This window comes from Triturus cristatus, chromosome 3_2 (assembly GCF_964204655.1).
Source record: "Triturus cristatus chromosome 3_2, aTriCri1.1, whole genome shotgun sequence".
NCBI lineage: Eukaryota > Metazoa > Chordata > Amphibia > Caudata > Salamandridae > Triturus > Triturus cristatus.
The window spans coordinates 679,803,845-679,823,357 of NC_140584.1; the positions used below are offsets into that span (position 1 = coordinate 679,803,845).

Consider the following 19,513-nt stretch of genomic DNA (forward strand, 5'->3'; position numbering starts at 1 on the left):
GAAATTGACCTAGGGCCGGGAGGGCGATGTTATGGAGCGCCGGGAGAATATAAATGGAGACTAGGTTGTATGTGCGCCCCTCCCATTGACAGGAAAGTGCTGCGAAGCGCCCCGGATCGTCTGACCTTGTCCCGGTTGTTATCAGAGGGCAGCTCTTTCGGATCAGGATCCCCACCCCTCTAGATCCGGATGTAAATTCGGAGTGTACTGCCATTTTGAAGCCCCATCTATCCAATGCTCTAGTGGCTGTACCCACTAGGTGTGATTCTTGTGTGAGGGCAAATGACGGAGCATGTCTCTTAAGATATTGTAATACCAGTCGCCTCTTTATTTTGTTGCTCAGGCCATTTACATTCCAGGATATTACGGTAAGAGGGGAGCTCAGTGTGTGCGTTTTCTCAGGTTGCGAGTGTGGAGTGTCCGGTGTAACATTCCCCTGGGTGCGTGGGCAATCATTCGACATTGGAGGCTTTCTACTGGTGTACCAACTCTGTTGTGTGCTACCCCTGTGACAAAAGGGAGGCAGTGACGATTTTAAAAATACAAGATAAGACTGGCCATAAGCTTACTAATCCTAATGCGATCGCTGACAGGTTTAGCGGATATTACTCTGAATTATAAGACACACAGACACGGGTCACAAACACACATAGGGAGCATCTCATGGCTCCGCTCAGCCCTAGTGAAATTCTAAGTGCTATTAAAACAATACGCACAGGTAGTGGGCCAGGAATAGATGGCCTCACAATCCCTTTTTACAGTGCCTTTCAGGAATTACTTATCTCCTACTTAATGTCTCTGCATGAGGAGAAGGTCAAGACTGGAGAGATGCCCCATCTATGAGAGAAGCGCTAATAGTCACACTCTTGAAACCTGGGAAATCCTTGGAGGCCTGCTCTTCATATAGGTCTTTATCGCTATTAAATGTAGATACCAAGATTTTTGCCAAAATCCTGGCTAATCGCCTAGCCCCCCCCCCTCCTCTCCCCCCAATACCCTTGGTTTTAAAACCGGAGCAGGTTGGCTTTGTCCCCGGGCAGAGTACTACCTAGAATCTCAGAACTATATTTGGGACCATTCAAAGGATTGACCCAGCAGTTAGAGCTGCAGCAGTATTCCTAGACGCAGAAAAGGCGTTCAATTCAGTTGAATGGGCGTTCATGAAGGGAGTCCTGAGAGGAATTGGGGTAAGAGAGATATTTCTCCGATTGGTCATGGTGCACCGCGGGCAAGAGTGCAGGTGGGCAATTCTGTTACTCGTTCTAGTTATTAAGCAAGGAACCTGCCATGGATATCCACTATCCCCTCTCCTATACGGTTTTGTGGCAGAACCGCTTGTGTGCATTAAGGGAATACCATGGGCATAGGGCATGGAGTTTCCCTGGATACCGATTAATAGTTTCAGCATATGCAGATGGTACATTGATATATGTCCGTGACCCAGAGAAGCACCTTAACCCCATACTCACCGAAGTAACTCAATTAGGGCAGTTGTCTGGTCTCAGAGTCAATAGGTCAAAATCCATAATTTTTCCTCGAACCCCACACACTACCCCGATACAGCTGGACTTTCCAATGCAATGGTCAACAGACTCAATACGCTACTTGTGAGTACAAATTCACAAAGACCCTGGACTAGTACTAGCCGATAATTTTGGGAGGGCTATTTCTAAACTTGAGGATGACATAGACCGATGGATCCGACTTCCCCTCACTGCTTGGACGCATTTCTATTATGAAAATGGTCATCCTGCCTTGATTCCTATTTCAAAATATACCAATGACACAGCCAAGACACATTCACTGTACTGTGATCCCTGATGATTAGGCTGGCATGGGCTGGCAAGCATCTGAGGGTTAGTGGGAAACACCAAAGTTGCCATAAAGCATGGGAGGCCTAAATGCTTCAGACCTTGAACTGTACTATAGGGTAGCTCAAGCCTCTCATGCATATATCTGGATGCATGGCCCGAAGGCATTGCCACATATGTACATAGAAAGAGACGCTGCTGACCTCGGCATGCTCCCTAAGGTGGTCTATAATAAATCCAATAGACCATATGGTGTCCTAGACTCCTTAAACTCTGCAACGCATAGAAAACTTCGCTTGAGAAACAGACAGACGCACTGCTGTATTCACCATAAACCCCACTGGAGTGATGTACTTGGTTTCCGACAGGAAGAGAAAGAGAAGTAGTTCGTACATTATGAACTTTGGGTATACTGAAGTTAGGCAACTTCTTCCACAATTGAGTGATACGTAAGTGGGAAGATATTCTAAAAGAGGGGATAGCTCTATCGATTTCAATACCTCAGAACTAGGCATGCTTGACGAGACAAACTGGGAGACGAGTTGCAGCAACTGGTAGAGATACCAATGCTCACTTATATTATACATGCAAACACCCCAAAAAAGTTAGAGACCAGATTGTACGGTTACGCACAGGAAGCCAAAAAAATCACAGCTAATGAAAGTACGACAGGACAGGCAAAAGGATCTAGACCTAGTTATAAGTGATAAAAGTTGGCAGCATTGCTGCACAGTCATCAAACGCATATCTCTAAACAGTAGACATCGATAAATACAATTAAAATATATAAACAGAGTGTAATATATGGCAGAGAAGCTCTTCAAATATGGACTGCGAGACTTGGCAGAATGTCACCGCTGCCCAGAGCAAATAGCTGGATTCATACATGTTGCGTGGGACTGCCCTGGAAAACTGAGATACTGGAGGAAGATATTTCAGAAACTAAGTGAGATCATGGGCCATCCCCTTGAACCTAATCCGCTGCTTGCTCTACTAGGTTATGATATGGAAGTGGATAAAAGTATAAGGAAACTGATAGCGATGAGGTTATTACTGGCTAAACTTAGAGTGGCGATGCGATGAGCTAAAGGCCCGGTGCCGACAAAAGTTGAGTGGGTCACAGACATGCTTTATTGTAATACACAATCGGATACATATAATGAGCTACTATTCTCTCGGAACCGACCTAAAAGCTTCAAGGGATTATACCAGCATTATCTAGTGGGTAAGTAAACAGGGGAACCGGAAGGTGAAAATGCGGGCGACTGATAAGCTACACTAGTTGAGAATCATCAGGGGTCTAGTTGTATTGTTATTGATAACGCCTATATGTGGGGAACCTCTATTAACTACTGGTCAAGTCACGGATATTGGATTGTAGCCTACTCAATTATTTGAACCATATAACTTAGGAGTGCCATGATATGCATGTATACAACATACTTGACACAGTTGATACAGAATTGAGTATATCCAGTCAAATGATAATATTACAGCACTTTATGTTGTGTTATTGTTAAAATCAATAAATAAAATATATATTTTTTAAACAAGAATCCTTTTTTAAAAAAAAGTGCTTTTTTTTTTGGACATAATCAGGTAAAAGACATAGTTAAATTAAATTAGTGCAAATACCTTTTTAATTTCGAAACTTGACTTAACGCAATAAGTTTCCATTTCGTTGGCCAAATGGTCGATGAGATTATAAGGATACGGGATCCCAAAATAATCAGCCTCCTCCTGCAGTGCAATCTGAGTCTGATGGTCTGTAGGAACCGCAACTTCCCCATGGAGGTAATCTAGAATGTATCTGAAGAGGTTTCCATTCCGATTAATAAGGCAAGCACCTACAAAAGTAAAAATACAAATAAAGATAACTGAAGGAACAATTTACTTCTACTGCACAGTTATGAGAATGTAGATCTAAATATTGGCAAGGAAAAAAAGGCTGTGTTCCATTAAAATTACTGTGTGTTATGTTAGACATTAAGTTTGTCTGCTCCTCACTACAGCTACCTCTTCATCATTGGGGCTTCAAGCTCTTTTGTAGTAATGGGAACTCTCAGTTTTACTGATGAGGCATTACGTGAAATATGTGAGGAGTTAAATTGTTTATTATATTAACCCATCAAGCGAACCCAAAAATTAAAAAGTTATACAAATGTGCGCTCTCTCTTCAGAATTGTGATATTCACAGCAAGGTCATTTGGCCAACAGCAGACAGACTGACGCTGTTGTGCTACCCACATAGTGGATCGTCACGCTCTTTGAGGACTGCAATTATTGAAGGATTTGTCTTCAATGAAAAATACTCACTTCTATAGATGGGCTTCACACCATATGTAGGTACAGACCACCATAATGAACATTCGTGATTCACAGGTCAGCGAGACAGCACCGCTTGTGATTGACACCAACTCCAATGTTCCTCATCACCGTCTTCATACACGTCTCTGTGTATCGTCAACACAGTAACAGTGCTAAGCCAACCACAGAGTACCAGCCTTCACTCTCACTTGGGCACCCGGCTCGGTGTCCTTGTGAGTATCTTGTTTTCCTTTTTCTCCATGACCCACTGTTGGTACGTACACCTCACACGGCTGCGCATTCTACCAGTCAGATGTCCCTAAATCCATAGGTCCTGATGAAACCCTAGATAACGTATAGGGTCAAAACGTCGTCGGCAACAAAAGAAAGCGATCCATTAACAGCGCGTATTATTGTATATAGCTGCTGTATGTATATTGTGTATTGAGTTGCTAAATGGTCAACTTTTTGGAATTCCGCGGAAACCTTGTAAAATACAATTATATCATCAATATTTTAGGTTCCCGTTTCTCACTGGGGACACTACGCACATTTTTCTTTTTCATTGTATATAGAATTTTGTTTGCGATATATAAAATACAATTGTATCAAACCAAAACCATAGGTGTATGTGGTTTCTTCGCCCTAACATCATTTTAACCCTTCCATTGCGATTGTGCATCTTATTATCTATATATGATTCTATTATTCCACAAGAACCACTGTTTCTAACAATAATTCACAGCAGCGTAGGCATTACTTTTGACTGAATGGACTAAACACTTATGTTAACAAGCAACTATGCAGAAGGATTTCAGATACTAATGTTCTGACTGCAACTGTGAATAGAGACCCCTTTCCCAGCATGTTTGTTGCAGTACATGTGTAATGAATGTGCCATTTATGTGGATAAATAGCCTGATAATGACCGTCGCCCATCACCATCTCCATCAACATCTATAACATAAAATAGTGATGTGTAGGCCTGCCTAGTAAGAATAAGCTACGAAGTAGGGCTTGATTATGTCTCTTTCAGATTCTGACTTTATCTTGCTTAACGGCAGTGCTTGCTATTGGCTTTGGCCTGATCTTATGTCATCTTGCATACTAATTTTGCTCTTTTGCGTGAATAGAGGCTTATGCTTAAGTGACTCCATTTTCTGAGCTGTCGCCATTTTCTGAGCTTCACTAGGTGAGAAGGGCATGTTTTCCTTTTCACATGTTTTTCACACTTTACCGACCAGAAAGAACTGGATCTTGTCAGAGGAATGTGCTCGCTCTGCTCTGAAGCCATAACAGACGCCTGGCCAGCTGAAGCTGTGGCCTTGGTGCGGAGTGGTATGGACTTTGATGGGAAAAGGAGGAGAGGCTCACCAGGAGCTTCGTCTTGCGTCTCCACTTGTACTAAAGGAGGTGTCTGGGTTCTGTTCGGTGGAAGTTCATCACAGGGCAGACGTGCAGCTGTGGCGGTGGGGCGTATAGTGTCACTACTGTCTCCTGTTTCAGCCGAAGAACCGGACTCCCCTTTGGCGAAGTGGAAACGGGATGGACAGACAGTTGGTGAGGTGTTCCACTAATTTCTAGTTTTCCTACTGTTCTTGCTTACTATAACTTTATTTTCAGGTTCCATACATTTATATATATATATATATATTTCTACATATATGTTTGCCTTGATTGTGTTTCAATCATACTATTGATATGTTAGAGTCTGCTATGATAGGTGCATTTGGCTTACCGTGTGGTGCTATTTACTAATAAATAGATCCCAGATATACCAATTCGTCTTTTCCTTGTAGCAGGAGGTGTGGACTGTTCTTGGCCAAGTATTCTGTTGTAGAAGGATGAGTGAATTTCCTTCTAGCAGGTAATTGTGTTATAGGAAGTTGTTCTACTCCTGGCAAGTGATGTGCAAAGTATATCTCTCTCTAGAGAAGTGTTGTGTGTGTTACCTTGGTCTAGAGGATACTCATGTGATATTGTTTTCTTGCCTTGCCTTTGGGGGAGTGTTGAAAGTTTGCCCACCTTAGGAATTGCTGTGTATATGTTATATTCCATAAGTTTGGAAATGATATTCTCTCCCTGGGAAAGTGACGGTACATACTTTGGTCCAGGGGAGATCTGAAACCTTTCATTACAACATGTTAGCAACAACAGCTATTTCTGGATCATTATACTTGATAACTGGATACCGTCATATATGCAGCTACTAAGCTTCAATGTAACTAACAACAGAGCTTAAGGACTTTATACGTATAATGCATGAGAACAGCTTAAGCCCTATTTTCAGCCCGTAAAACAAAACCTTGAATGTACAAAAGAAAGTGACATATGTGAAAAGTATAAATGAAGGTAGGATTTAAGGAAAAGGCCCCTGCCCATTCTCGGGTTATACACTAAACAAATATTGATGTAGATAGTGACAATGAGAGAATTGAGACATAATAAACAAAATACTTTATTTTGTGCTTTCTGCCAAAGGGCACAGAATAGTTTTCAAAACCGATTAGTACAGTTTGCCAATCATTTTATGGATTAGGTTGCCAACCTATCCTATTAGCATTTTATCACCATTTTAACAAACCAGGAAACTTCTGGTCAACAAGACTAAAAGCACAAACTACTAATCTCTATTTCCCATTGCCAGTGTAAGTCCCTCTCCTGCTCTCCCACTATCCACTCTTTCCTACAAGGCTTGTGCTGACTCAAATGCTCACTCATGCAGCTGGTTCAGAGCACACAGCAACAGCTGAATGGTGCTGGGTACTCAAATGGTGTTCAGCAGAGTAGCAGCAGATCCTTCAGGGGTCCTCCTACTTAGCATGCTACGGTACGAAGGGTGAGCATGAGAAGAACAGAATGGGTGGGAGGACAGCACGGATTAAAGAAGGAGAGAAATGGGAGGGAGAGGAAGACCAGGAGAAACTGAAAGGACAATGAAAGTCTGAGGAGAGGATGAGGAAACCTTGCATTGCACTGAAATTATATTAGCCCAGAACTGCTAGTTAAGTAAAAATGCGTCTATCTCACTGTAAACATAAGACAGCGTAACTTACTGCCACAGTGGCATTCTTTAAAGCCCCAATAAATAACAGTTGTTCCCATAAGAAGTCTGGGGTACTCATTGCATCGATCCACCAAACAGAAAGGTTGAGAGAGTGGGAGATTAGAACAAGGGACTCCCAATTCAAAAACATTCCGAAGAGAAAGACTTACCTTAAACAATAACCCTTCAGGAGAGCTAACATGTTAAAGAGTTCAGAATGGTTAGAAGATCGTTTGATGAACTTTGTTTTAACCTATTGCAGCAAACATTTAAGATATTCGTTAAAGACTCCCCACCTCAAACATATTCTATAAGGATGTTACAAGTCACAAGCCGTAAGTTTATAAGGTCTCGGCACACTAATGTAACTTGCAACATACCTTTTAAGTATGAAAAGGGGTATTTAATAGATAGGAACTGGTAATATACAGTGCAAGTTCGAATGAAAGGATTATGAATACAAAGTAATATCTTCAGCATTTATGTAACAGTTACTAATGTGTTCAAGCAGATTCGCTGGTTCAAGTATCTTCCATGACAGACCTCCAATGTTTTGTAGGGTTGTAATGTCACAGCTTGATTGTTGGTAGGAAAAATTACACATTCTTTATAGACATGGAAGGTCTCCCAATTGCTGTAAAATAATAAATGCTGTGTGGTTGAGGTGATCTGGGGCACAGCGTTGCAAAACATCTTTGGTTAAACTAAAAACATTACTTTTGTTTCTTGTTTACCATGTTCATCTTTCTTGAGAGGAAAACGACCACTGAACATAGCTGCCAGCATTGAATCCTTGAAGCGACAAAGAGATTCCCGTCTTGCAGTGAAAATACAGCCTCCAACGTTGAGCCGCAGAACTTCAGAAATGTCATCTTGAACAAATCCATTATTTTCGGTCACTGTTGAGCTTGTAGCATGCTGGTCACTGCCATCACCTTTCACTGCACACGCAGAGAGGCCACAGGGGGGCTGGAAAGCTTCCATTTGATTCTTTTGCTGGACTACCTTTCAACAGAGTAACAAAGTGTTAAAACACTGATCTACATATTAAATTACAATACACTGCTAGGTTCACTCATTGGAAATTCATCTTCCTGAACCAACACAGGATATTGCTACAAGAAATGCAAACACTCTCAGTAAAGATATAATTAAAGAAGAGTGGAAGCCCCCACAAATTATATTAATAAGAATCACAAGGGAAACTGAGGATTGTTCGCAAGAAATCACCCAAATGCCCCAATAAAACTAAAGTCAGTGGAACAACACATAGTTGCAAAAGTAAAGCAAGAAGATAGCTGTAGATTGTGAGAAAGTGGCTCTGTATACACTGTTCCCAAGTAGGTACAGTGTGTGCAGAGTCCACAGTCCCCATAGGTTTGGCAGAGGCTAAAGTTAGATATAACCTTACTCTCCAAAGTGGTAGCTTGGTCGAGCAGTAAGGCAGTATCAGAGGACAGTTTAAAGCATTTGTTGTACACAGTCAGCAATTGGTCTCACACACTCAATAACTGAACTCTAGGCCAATGGTTTATATAGAAAAAAAATATATGCGTTTTATTTTAGAACCAACAATAGGTATTAAAATATACTTTCTCAGAATGAGATGCTTTAGGTAAATACTTTTTCAATATGCAATTGACTTTTGTGAATACTGGTTACAGGTTTTTGCAATAGGCAACACAATTTCAAACACAATAATGCATTGAGCTCAATGGAAGTTTTAAGCTATTTGCAATAGATTACTTTCAGGATTACTTTTGTAACTCCAGGACTGGATCCTAGATTCAGTCCTGGGACAGTTCTTAGAAACAAGAGATAAAAGTCGACTTAGTTACTGTTGTGATTTTTAGGCAATATTTAGCTATTTTAAAAGTTGACAGAAGAAATTTCATAGAAAAACAGCCAATGATTCCCTATGTAAGAAAATTCAAGTCGCAGGTAAAGTAGGTTCTCGTTACTTTTGTAATCCGGTACTGGGCTCCTAGACTCAGTACTGGGATCTCTATCTAAAACCGGTAAGTTTTCACAGTTAGCACGATTTTTAAAGAATTTTTAAAGTTTGCAAAAATCGACACTTAGAAGAAATTTCACAGAAAAACAGTCAATGGTTTCCTATGGAAGAAAATTGGGTTACTGGTAAGTACGGTTGTGAATATTTTTCAGGGTCAGTACTGGGCACCAAGATCTAGCACTGGGATCTCTCCTAAAAGCAGGTGAGTATTTTCGTTTTCGTTACTCGGCTGATTTTTGGTGAATATTTTAAGTTTTAGAAACTCCACACTTAGAAGAAATTTCAGAAGAAACCAGTCGATGTTACCCTATGGAGAAAATTGAGTTATCAGCTGTTGGGTAAGTACTCGACTGGCAAAGTTAAGGTTCTGGGCACAGACTCCGGGGTTTCCCAGGGTCAGGTAGGTACAGTTGTTACGCCCTCAGCGGCGCAGGGGCAGCCGGGTGCAGAGTGAGTTAGGCCCAATGTTATCCTAGCAGGCCACGCAGCTGTGAGAAGTGTGCTCCTGGTCACTTGTTCAGGGCAAATGGGGAAGTAGATAGGTGTAGAGGTTACACTGCCAGGGTCACTCGGGCGGCTGATACAGGGTGCTTTTGAGCCTTCGGGCGCTCAATTGATTTCAATGGGAAAGCTCCTGGTTGGAAAAAGGCTGCAAGCTCGGGGACGAAGATTCTTCAGGTGCCACCACCACTTTGAGAGGTAAGTTAGGTAGTTGGAGGATAGGTAGGTACCCAGGAGTTGGGCACAGCGGGCCGCCTTACCCTCTGTTGTTCGCGGTTGGGGGGGTACCTGGATCTGAGGCTGCAGGCGTCGTCAGGAGCGTCAAGGGAAGTCCTTGGGTGCCTTGACTCGGGGTCACAGTCGCCGGGGGGTCGTCCTCGTGGTCTTTGTTCACCCCGGCACAGGTCAGGCTTGGCGGGTGCAGAGTGTGCAGGGTTCGCGGTTCAAGGCTGATGCCAGGGATTAGAGCTGATTTTGAGCAGAGCCTCTGCTCATGGGAGTCCCAGGTGCTTAGAGCCAAAAGGTAGCCAGGTCCTCCGGGGTTTGTGAGGTTGCTGGCCACAAGAGGTGCCGGGATGTAGCAGGAGCAGGTTCGAGGGTCGACAGGCCAGGTCCCCAAACAGGCGAGCGGGGTCGTAGCAGCCACGCCGGAGTCAATGTCCTGGCTCCACAAGACCTCTCAGTCAGGCCCTCCCCTCGCCACAGGCGTAGGCTCACTCCGCCGGCCCCAGGGCCTTAGGTGGCGCGGGAGCCCCGGGCTCGATTTTTACAGCCCCGCTCACGCACCAGGGAGGCGTCCGGTCTTCTCGCGGCCAAGATTTCGGCAGGCGATATTGCAGTCGTCTGTCACCGCTGTGTCTTCAACTTTTACCTGCCAGTGCCACACAACCTGCTCCAGCTCCGCAGCGGATCCGGGTGGGTTTCAGCCGATCCGAAAGTGCAGGATTAGTTGAGGATATTTTTCCGGCCGGCGGAGCTCGCTCAAGAAGCAGCCATTTCGCAGCTCAGCAGGCCACGCCGCCGATACAGATTCTTAGTTGACAGTTAGAGGGACATTGCTGCTTGGTTTGTTTAGGATTTTGAGGTGCATGCCTTTGAAGCTTCCCCCTGTCCATCCTGGGGGAGGAGACCTAGCACCTCGCTCAGGATGTGCATTGTTGCAGGCCCAGGAGAGCAGGGGCTCTCCTAACCAGGGGTCCAGCAACATGTCTGCTGTGTGGCAGCCTAGGCAGCCTCTCAGACCAGACATGGATTGTAGGTTAGGTTTCAGGGGGCATCTCTAAGATGCCCTCTGTGGTGCTTGGTACATTAAATCCCACACTGCCATCAGTGCGGGTTTAATGTGCTGATAAGTTTGATACCAAACTTCTCAGTCTTCAGTGTTGCCATTATGGTGCTGTGGAGTTTGTGTTTGACGAGCTCTCAGCACCATGTACTCTTAAATGGCAGCACTGCACTTACAGGGCCCAGGAATGGACCCGGGTACTGTAGGGGCACAGGGCTTATGTAAATGTAAATGTAAATGTAAATGTATGTGTCTTATAAAGCGCACTGCTGCCCTGAGGCGTCGTGGCGCTGTAGACCGCTGGGGAACCCGTCCTGGCTATCCCTGTGAGATGGTCCCTCCTGGGTATCTCCAAGGTGAAACCAGGCATCCCCGGCGAATGTGGGGGGCCGTTGTGGAGATGAGGCAAGCTAATGCCCAGAGTTGCCGAGTGTGTTCCTGGTTAGAGTAGGTACCGAGGTGAGAATTATCGAGTCCGTTTTGACCCTGGTCCAAGACCCTGCCGCGTCGGGAATTGAACCCTGGTCCCTGGCCGATTCTCTGCTTGCGGATCTGCCGCCTCTAACCAGTGAGCCACACCTCTCCAAAATGCCGAAATCTTGGCCGCGAGAAGACCGGACGCCTCCCTGGTGCGTGAGCGGGGCTGTAAAAATCGAGCCCGGGGCTCCCGCGCCACCTAAGGCCCTGGGGCCGGCGGAGTGAGCCTACGCCTGTGGCGAGGGGAGGGCCTGACTGAGAGGTCTTGTGGAGCCAGGACATTGACTCCGGCGTGGCTGCTACGACCCCGCTCGCCTGTTTGGGGACCTGGCGGAGACGATCGAGTAGAGCCCCGGTGCGACTGGGGAGTGAGCGACGACCTGCCGAGTCGCCATGCGGGATCTTCTGGTGCGGAGCGGTGGGGCAGCGAGCGCCGGCCTGGAGGCGCGAGCGCTGCTGCACCGGCGGGTGCTGATGCTCCGGTGCCCCCGCCGCGACTGCCACTCTATGCTGCCTGTGAGGGGGCTGTTGACGACCGCCATTTTCTCTGGCGAAGCAGATGAAGTCCGCGAGCGTATCCCGCGTGGAGGGGCAAAGGCGGTGAGATGCCATACAATGATGCTGTGCCTGCTGTGAGATTCGATGGTGCTTGATGTGGAACGTAGGCCCCCCCTGTGAGGTGTGGAGGTACTTCGCGGTGTCGCTGTACTGCCTGTCCCCCCCTGGGTGTCGTATGCGTGTATCGTGCTAACTTGGGAGTATTGGAAAGCACGATTGAACCTGCCCGCTGAGCTGTTTGTACTCGAGGCATCTGTGGACACTTGGCGCTGCGACACTGGCAGTGCTATCACTGGGCAGGGAAGGAGACCAGTTTGGATTCTAATTATTGTGGACAAGGCCTGGCTGTAATCTCTTGAGCGCACACTGCTTCGTTGCTGCAGAGCTGTGATCGCCTGCTTCGCAGGTTGCACCCCGACGTCCCGTACTCGGGAGCTGGAAAGGCGGATGTGAAGCCTGGTCCGCCCGCGGCGCGGTGGACAACACACACTTAAGTGCGGGGGTAGGCTGTGGCCTGGTCCCATTGTGCTGCTTGGAGGACGTCTTAACTGTCCTGTGCACCTGCCCCCACCTGACGGCCTGTTGTGGATGAATGGCAAAGTCTAGGTAGGTGAGGTCTACTTGTGAAAAGGCTGGTTTTCTCTATCCTACAACTCATAGGGAGTGTATCGTACCTGCCGAAATGGGGAAGCACGACTCGAAGCAGCCGAAACTCACCTTCGACCATAAGCGAGTGACGAGGCATGCAGACTCCGAAGCTGAGACGCAGGCAGAAGGTCGGCGCGAACCCGTCGTGGAAGATCAAGGGGAGGATTTGAGGGCTCTCATGCTCGAGATGAGGTCCAGTCTCCGCAACATTGATACTAAACTGGACACCCTCACGTCGCAATTGGACTCCGTCAAATCGCAGGTTGCCACGCACGAGTCACGCTTGACAATCGTACCACTGACTTCCACGAGTTCCAGGTTGAAACTAAGGAACAACTATTGCATATGGATAAACTACTGGGAGTCATTAGAGTGAAGAACGATGACTTGGAAGCAAGGTCGCGACGCAACAACCTCCGCGCCACGGGTATTCCGGAGACAACTGCCATATCCAAAATGGAGACCTACATTGCGGACTTACTTCATGAACTATTTGACCCGCACCTCTCTGCAGTTTTTGTGGTGGAAAGGGCGCATAGATCGCTGGGTCAGAGGCCACCTGCTGGAGCGCCACCTAGGCCTATCATTGCCAAGCTTCTGAACTACCAAGATAGAGATATTATCGTGAGGCTCACTAGAGAGAAGGGCAAGATTACGCACCAGGGAAACACCATTTCGTTCTTTCCGGATTTTACTCCAGCTGTGCAGGTGGCGAGGAGGGAGTTCCTCCCGGCCAAGAGACTTCTCCTTCAAGCGCAGGTCCCCTACTCTTTGCTATACCCGGCGAAACTTAGAGAAGGTGTCATTTGAGGGCACCACACATTTTTTCACGGATGCCAAGTCGGCGTTAAAATTCGCTAAACACGCAGGTGGCAAGAGGCCCAAGAAGCAAACAGAGTGCGGAGGCAACAGAAGGCCACCTGAGTGACAATGACTAACAAGGGTATCGTATTGCTGTATATTGACTCAGTGGTTGTGCTACTTGGGGAACCTGTGCCTTATTGTTGTGAATATCTGCTCCTCCTTTAAGAGTCCTGGCCATGCTGCAGTGCGCCTGTCTTCGTTGGTGTGGTCTTGGGCGGGCCGTGACGTCCGCAGATCTTCCGGCCACCCTGCTCCACACGGGGTAGATGCTGGCACAGTCACGCACCCATGGGAAGGTTCCCTGATTTGTTGCATGCTTTCTATTTTGGGATGGGTAATCTACAACCTGATTGGGGGTTGGAGTGGGTGGTGGGAGGATAGTTGGGGTTTTGTTTTGTTCCTTATTGCCAGTATCAATGCTGTCCGATCTGTGGTTGATGTCATATTTGGAGGATGTGGGTGCTGTCAGGCTTATCGATTTGTTGACGGCAACACACACAAGTCCACTAATGTTTTAAATTGCTTAACGTGGAATGTTCGGGGATTGAATGATTGCAGGAAGGCTAGATTGGTACATGCCTACTTCACTGACATATGCCTCCTTCAAGAAACGCATTTGAATGCCTCCCCGACTTCGTCATGCTAGATGGGGTCACGTATACTCTGCCACATATTCCAACTATGCTCGGGGGGTGGCTGTATTGATTAAGCGAGGGTTGGACTGGAAGGAAGGGATGGCACAAGGGGACCCGGAGGGGAGGTATGTATTGGTTCGGGGGCTCTTATGTGGAGTGCCAGTGACCATGGTGGCTGTATACCGCCCGAATGTGGACTCTCCTGAGTTCTTTCACAAGATCTGGGCGATGGTAAAGGCAACCGGGTGTAATACCATTCTTTGGGGCGGCGACTTCAATGCTGTCCTGGATGATGCACTTGACAGACAGGGCGCTGCCCGTAGCCTGCACCCGATGCCCGTAGCCTAGCGCCGCTCTGGGGGCAATTGTGGCGGATGAGGGACTGGTTGATGTGTGGCGGGACAGACATGGCGGGCCAAGGGAGGGCACCTGTATCTCGGATCACCGCTATGCATGGTCCCGCTTGGACTATTGGTCACTATCCCGGGATGTGGCTCTGTGGACAACAGAAGTCGACCATATGCCCCGTTCTCTGTCTGACCATGCACCTTGCTTGCTGAGACGGTCGATGCTTGGCCTGCCCCATCGTAGCTTTTCGTGGCGCCTCCCACCGCATGCCTTGCTCGACGAGGCTTTCAAAGAAGAGATTAGGGAGGATATTACCGAGTATTTTGCGCTGAACACAGTATCGGTAGATACCGAATCCTCCTTTTGGGAAGCACTTAAAGTTGTTATTAGGGGCCAATGCATAGCCCGCCAGGCGGGGGTGCTGAGGGCAATACGAGGCACGCTTGCATCCTTGGAAGCTGGCATAAAAGACCTTGAAAAACACTTCTATGAGACGGGCACCTCCGACACCATAGATCTACTAAAGGCTAAGTTACTAGATTACGCTGAGGAGGCACAAGGCGAGGTGAAATTTTTGGGCAAATATGCGGAGGCTAGGAGGTATGGGGAGGGGGATAGACCGGGCCGCACACTGGCAAATATGATACGACCTCCCAGATCCGCGGCATACATTCACGAGTTGCACATGAAGTCGGGTACCACGATTAGGGGACAAGGTGACATCCTGGATGCCTTCTCTGGCTTTTATTCTGGTCTGTATACTGCCACTCAGGGAGCATGTCCGGAAGGGATGGAATCATTTTGGAGTCCATAGCGCTGGTCTGGTTTAATAAAACCCATAGGGAATATATGGACCTCCCGATCAATGCGGCGGATGTGGCCCAAGTAATCAAAAGCCTACCTCTGGATAAAGCCCCTGGCCCGGATGGCCTGACTACTGCTTTTTATAAGGCATACGCTGAGGAACTGGCTCCCAGACTGCTGGCAGTCTACGAGGAGGCTTTGGAGGTGGGGATATTGCCTGCAACAATGCGCGAAGCATTGATAATCACACTGCTAAAACCCGACAAACCGGCGGAGGAGATGGACTCATACAGACCTCTTTCTCTAATAAATGTGGATGTGAAAATTCTTGCCAAATTGATTGCCAACAGAGTGCAACCTATGCTACCTCTGATAGCTCTTCCAGACCAGTCGGGGATTATTCCGGGGCGTTCTACATCCCATAACATACATACGATTTTTTCTACCCTACACTATCTGCACCCGGACATACATGCAGCGGTGGTATTTATAGATGCCACCAAAGCCTTCGACACTCTTGAATGGCCATATTTATTTACAATACTGAGTCGAATAGGTTTTAGCCCGTTACTTATTAAAAAGATTCGCTTGTTATACACTATGCCAAGTGCCAGGGTCAGTGTAAACGGAATGGTTTCTGACCCGTTCCCCATATCGCGCGGTACGCAACAGGGGTGCCCACTGTCCCCGCTGCTGTTCGCAATAGCGATGGAGCCTCTAGCAGCTCGCATCAGACAACACCATAGGGCGCGGGGCATAGGGTTCAGCTCCAGGTGTTTGTTGATATCGCTTTATGCGAATGATGTGACACTTCATCTCATAAACCCGGAGGATAACCTGGACCCAGTACTGCGCGAATTTATTCGGTTTGAAGGTTTGGCTGGGATCTCGGTGAACTGGTCCAAATAGTTGGTTTTTCCGCTGACAGATGGCACCCCGAAGGTTAATAGGTTTATAAACGCTCACAACTTTTCCATATATTAGCATTAACTTACTAATCGCCTGCTTCCCAGCACATTGCATTTTGAAAGCTCACTCCCAATGAGCGTTGGTTCAAATCTCCACTTGCAGATAAAAATGTATACCAAATGTATATAAAGATTTGCCAATTATAGTTGCTTTTGTATTGCTTATTTTTATTTCCTTTGCAGCATCCTTGAATAATGACAACGTTCTCCTTGCATTAACCAAGGACTCTTATACTTACTTCCCCCCCCCCCTTTCTCCTTCCTCCTATCCTTGTATATAGGTACTACCCCTGACGAAGTCCCTCTGAATTGATATTGGAACTTCCACATGATATTGGAAAATATCCCAATTCACTTTATTCACTCAAGGTCCTGAAGAAAGCTCCCCGACCCCTTTCCGGGCACTCTAAGAGCTGAAACATGTCGACCGACCACTACGTTTAACATCGCAGAGGATCCATAATACGTCCAGTCTGCAACTTGATGTTTTTAACTTTTCCCCAGCACCTATTAGAATAAAAGCATTTTTATAGGTAGCGTGAGGAATTTTTTATCATAACCTACCACTTCACTTGAGCACTTCTCACTTTTTTATTTTATCATTTTTTTCCCTGATCACTACTGGAAGATTCAGTGGTTCCCTCCAGGTTGGAGGATGCATGGAATAAACCCAATGATGATGCTATCACGTATTTAAAGGCGGAGAACCAAGATATACCGCCCACGTACTGCTTTACGTGATTGAGGGTTTTTTACCTATATCGGAAACAGCCACCTGAACCCTGGTGCCAGCAACAAGTGATCCATTCCCCTTTGATTATAAAGCCCGAAGGTCACTTCAGAATACCCCCTAGGGTGGGAAGCGGAGGCTGTTAAATAGCTAGGAATTTGGTTGAGCCGTGAACCTCAGGAGATTTGGAATTTGAACTATGGCAGAGCTGTTGCGTGGCTAGAGGAGAAGGTGAAGATATGGGTGAGACTGCCTCTGTCACTTACGGGCAGGATTGCCTTGGTTAAAATGGTTATATTGCTACATTTTTATATTTATTTGCGAATATCCCAGTTCCTTTGACATCACAATTTTTTGCAACGCTGCGTTCACACCTGCTTACGCTGGTGTGGGCTGGCGGCCAGGCACGGGCATCCTGGGACATGCTGACCTTGCCTTTAAAACAGGGAGGGCTGGGGGCGCCGGACATGCGCCTATACGCCCTTTGCGCACAAGCCCAATTTTTGCACTTCTGGGTGCACCCGACTCCCTTCCAACCTCATGTAGCTGTCGAACTAAACATTGTGGCGCCAGTCCCGCTAAAAGTGGCCATTTGTGTGAAGGCGCGCCGCCCTCGGGGAGATGTAGACTCTGCTGAGATGTTGCGCTGGGTCAGGGAGGAACTGCGACGGAGGGCAGGTGTGCCGCTTTTGTATGCCCCATCTCTGTCATTGGCACGGAACCCACTGTTGCCATGTATTGAAGGCGGAATTGGTTTGCCTCTGATGCGGAAGATGCACCTTCATACGTTTGCGGATTTATTCCCAGATAATAAATGTATGCAGCCCCCGGTGGCAGCGGAGGGGCGGACGGTACACTTCTCCGAACTATGTTTGTATCACAGACTGCGGGCGGCATGCCACGCGCTAAGTGAGAGTTTTCCGTCGGCCCCCCCAGTCTTCCCGGCGCTGGAGGGCCTGGTGAGTTCCCCGTCTCCACGGAGGTTGGTCACTAGGCTGTACAGACAGATGCAGAACACGGCGCCAGTGGTCCGACCACAATCCCTTCAACATTGGAATGAGGAGCTCCACCCTCCGCTATCAGAGGAGCAGTGGTCCTTTTGTTGTGGGCAGTTAGCGGAGCTCTCTCCAAATTATAGACTACGGCTAATACATTTTAAATATCTTCATAGACTGTATAGGACGCCGATTACTCTACATAGGATGGGGCTCAGGGAGGATGTTGGAGATGCGGAGGTGCGCCTGCCTTTTTCTTACATATGGCGTGGTCCTGCGCCAGCCTTGAAGGATTTTGGTCTCAGGTTTTTACGTTGGTTAATCAGATTGTTAGGCGCTCTGATAACCCATTCCCTGAGCTGGGGATACTGGGCTACGTAAAGAACACTCCACCTAAATCAAGCAAATTGCATGCTTTACTTCTTCTCTTCGCTAAAAGGCAGGTGGCGCTCTATTGGGTTAGAAGCCGGGTGCCCTCGGTGAAGGGATGGTTGGCGGATGTGGCCTATGGGCATTCGCAACTGAACACATTTTGGGAATTGATGTCGCCGACCTCCCGCCCGTGGGACATTTGGGAACCATTTGTGCAGTGGGCTCAAGCACGGAGGGGTAGATGAGGAGGGGAATGCTTCAGACGTGTGAGACCAAAGATGAGGGGCTCTGTTATGTGTCGGTATGTGGGAGGGGCTGGATATTGTGTCCGACTCCTGGCACGGAGGAGGGGGGCATGTGTAGACACTTTTGATACCATCACTCCCTGTCGCAACTAAATGAACCTGCTATACATCTACAAGTCAATGTGTAAGCATGCTAGTCAAAGATGGCCCAGAGCATAAAGTGGATGACGTAATGTGTGTATATATCTAGGTGTACCAGAGGGTCCCACTGCTAAAGATGTATGTATACGAAAGACATTTCAAACACCGCAACTGTCGCTTGGCTGTAACATTACCTGGCCTGTTTTGTGGTATGTTATGTAATTTTATGAAAACCTAAATAAATTTAAAAAAGAAAAAAAAAAAAAAAACTAAGAATCTGTACTCCCAACTAAGTCAAAACTCACATTAAGAGAATGGAGGGCATATTAGGAAAGACAACCAGTGCCCAGGTAGATCACCAGCTAATATGGTCCCCGGAATATGAAACGCAGGGAAATTGTGATATTTTAAATAGAGGCAATATCTTGAAATATCTTATACAGATTCCTTGGTTACGCGTGAAGCTTGGAAATGGAGCTAGAAAATCCAGAAAAGTGTATACCAACACGGGACTGAAGCTGGAGTGCGTACTGGCTCCGAACCTATTTAATTTATTAATCTCAGACCTTTCGAGAAAGCTAGATGGAATTAATTCACACTCACCGAAGTTGGGAAAACTACAATTGTCGTATCTCGTCTACGCAGATGATATCGTTCTTTTAAGCTTAACTAAGGTAGGCCTGACAAGACTACTAAACAAACTTCCTGAATTTCTGTCGGGTAAATAATCTGTAACTAAATCTTTCAAAAACAAAATCTATGCT

General features: G+C 46.7%; 1 protein-coding gene across 5 annotated transcripts in view; it reads right to left on the reverse strand.

The window, feature by feature from the left end:
• The window catches only part of KCTD18 (potassium channel tetramerization domain containing 18), a 290,890-nt gene that overhangs the window by 206,622 nt on the left and 64,755 nt on the right, over positions 1–19,513 (reverse strand). For all 5 annotated transcript variants that reach the window (XM_085648695.1, XM_085648698.1, XM_085648697.1 and 2 more), the window contains 2 exons: positions 7,899–8,169; positions 3,447–3,658 (listed from right to left, as the gene is read on the reverse strand). In XM_085648695.1, coding sequence (XP_085504821.1) covers positions 3,447–3,658; positions 7,899–8,148 — 462 coding nt within the window. In that variant the 5' untranslated portion in view covers positions 8,149–8,169. The remainder of the gene's footprint in view (positions 1–3,446; positions 3,659–7,898; positions 8,170–19,513) is intronic.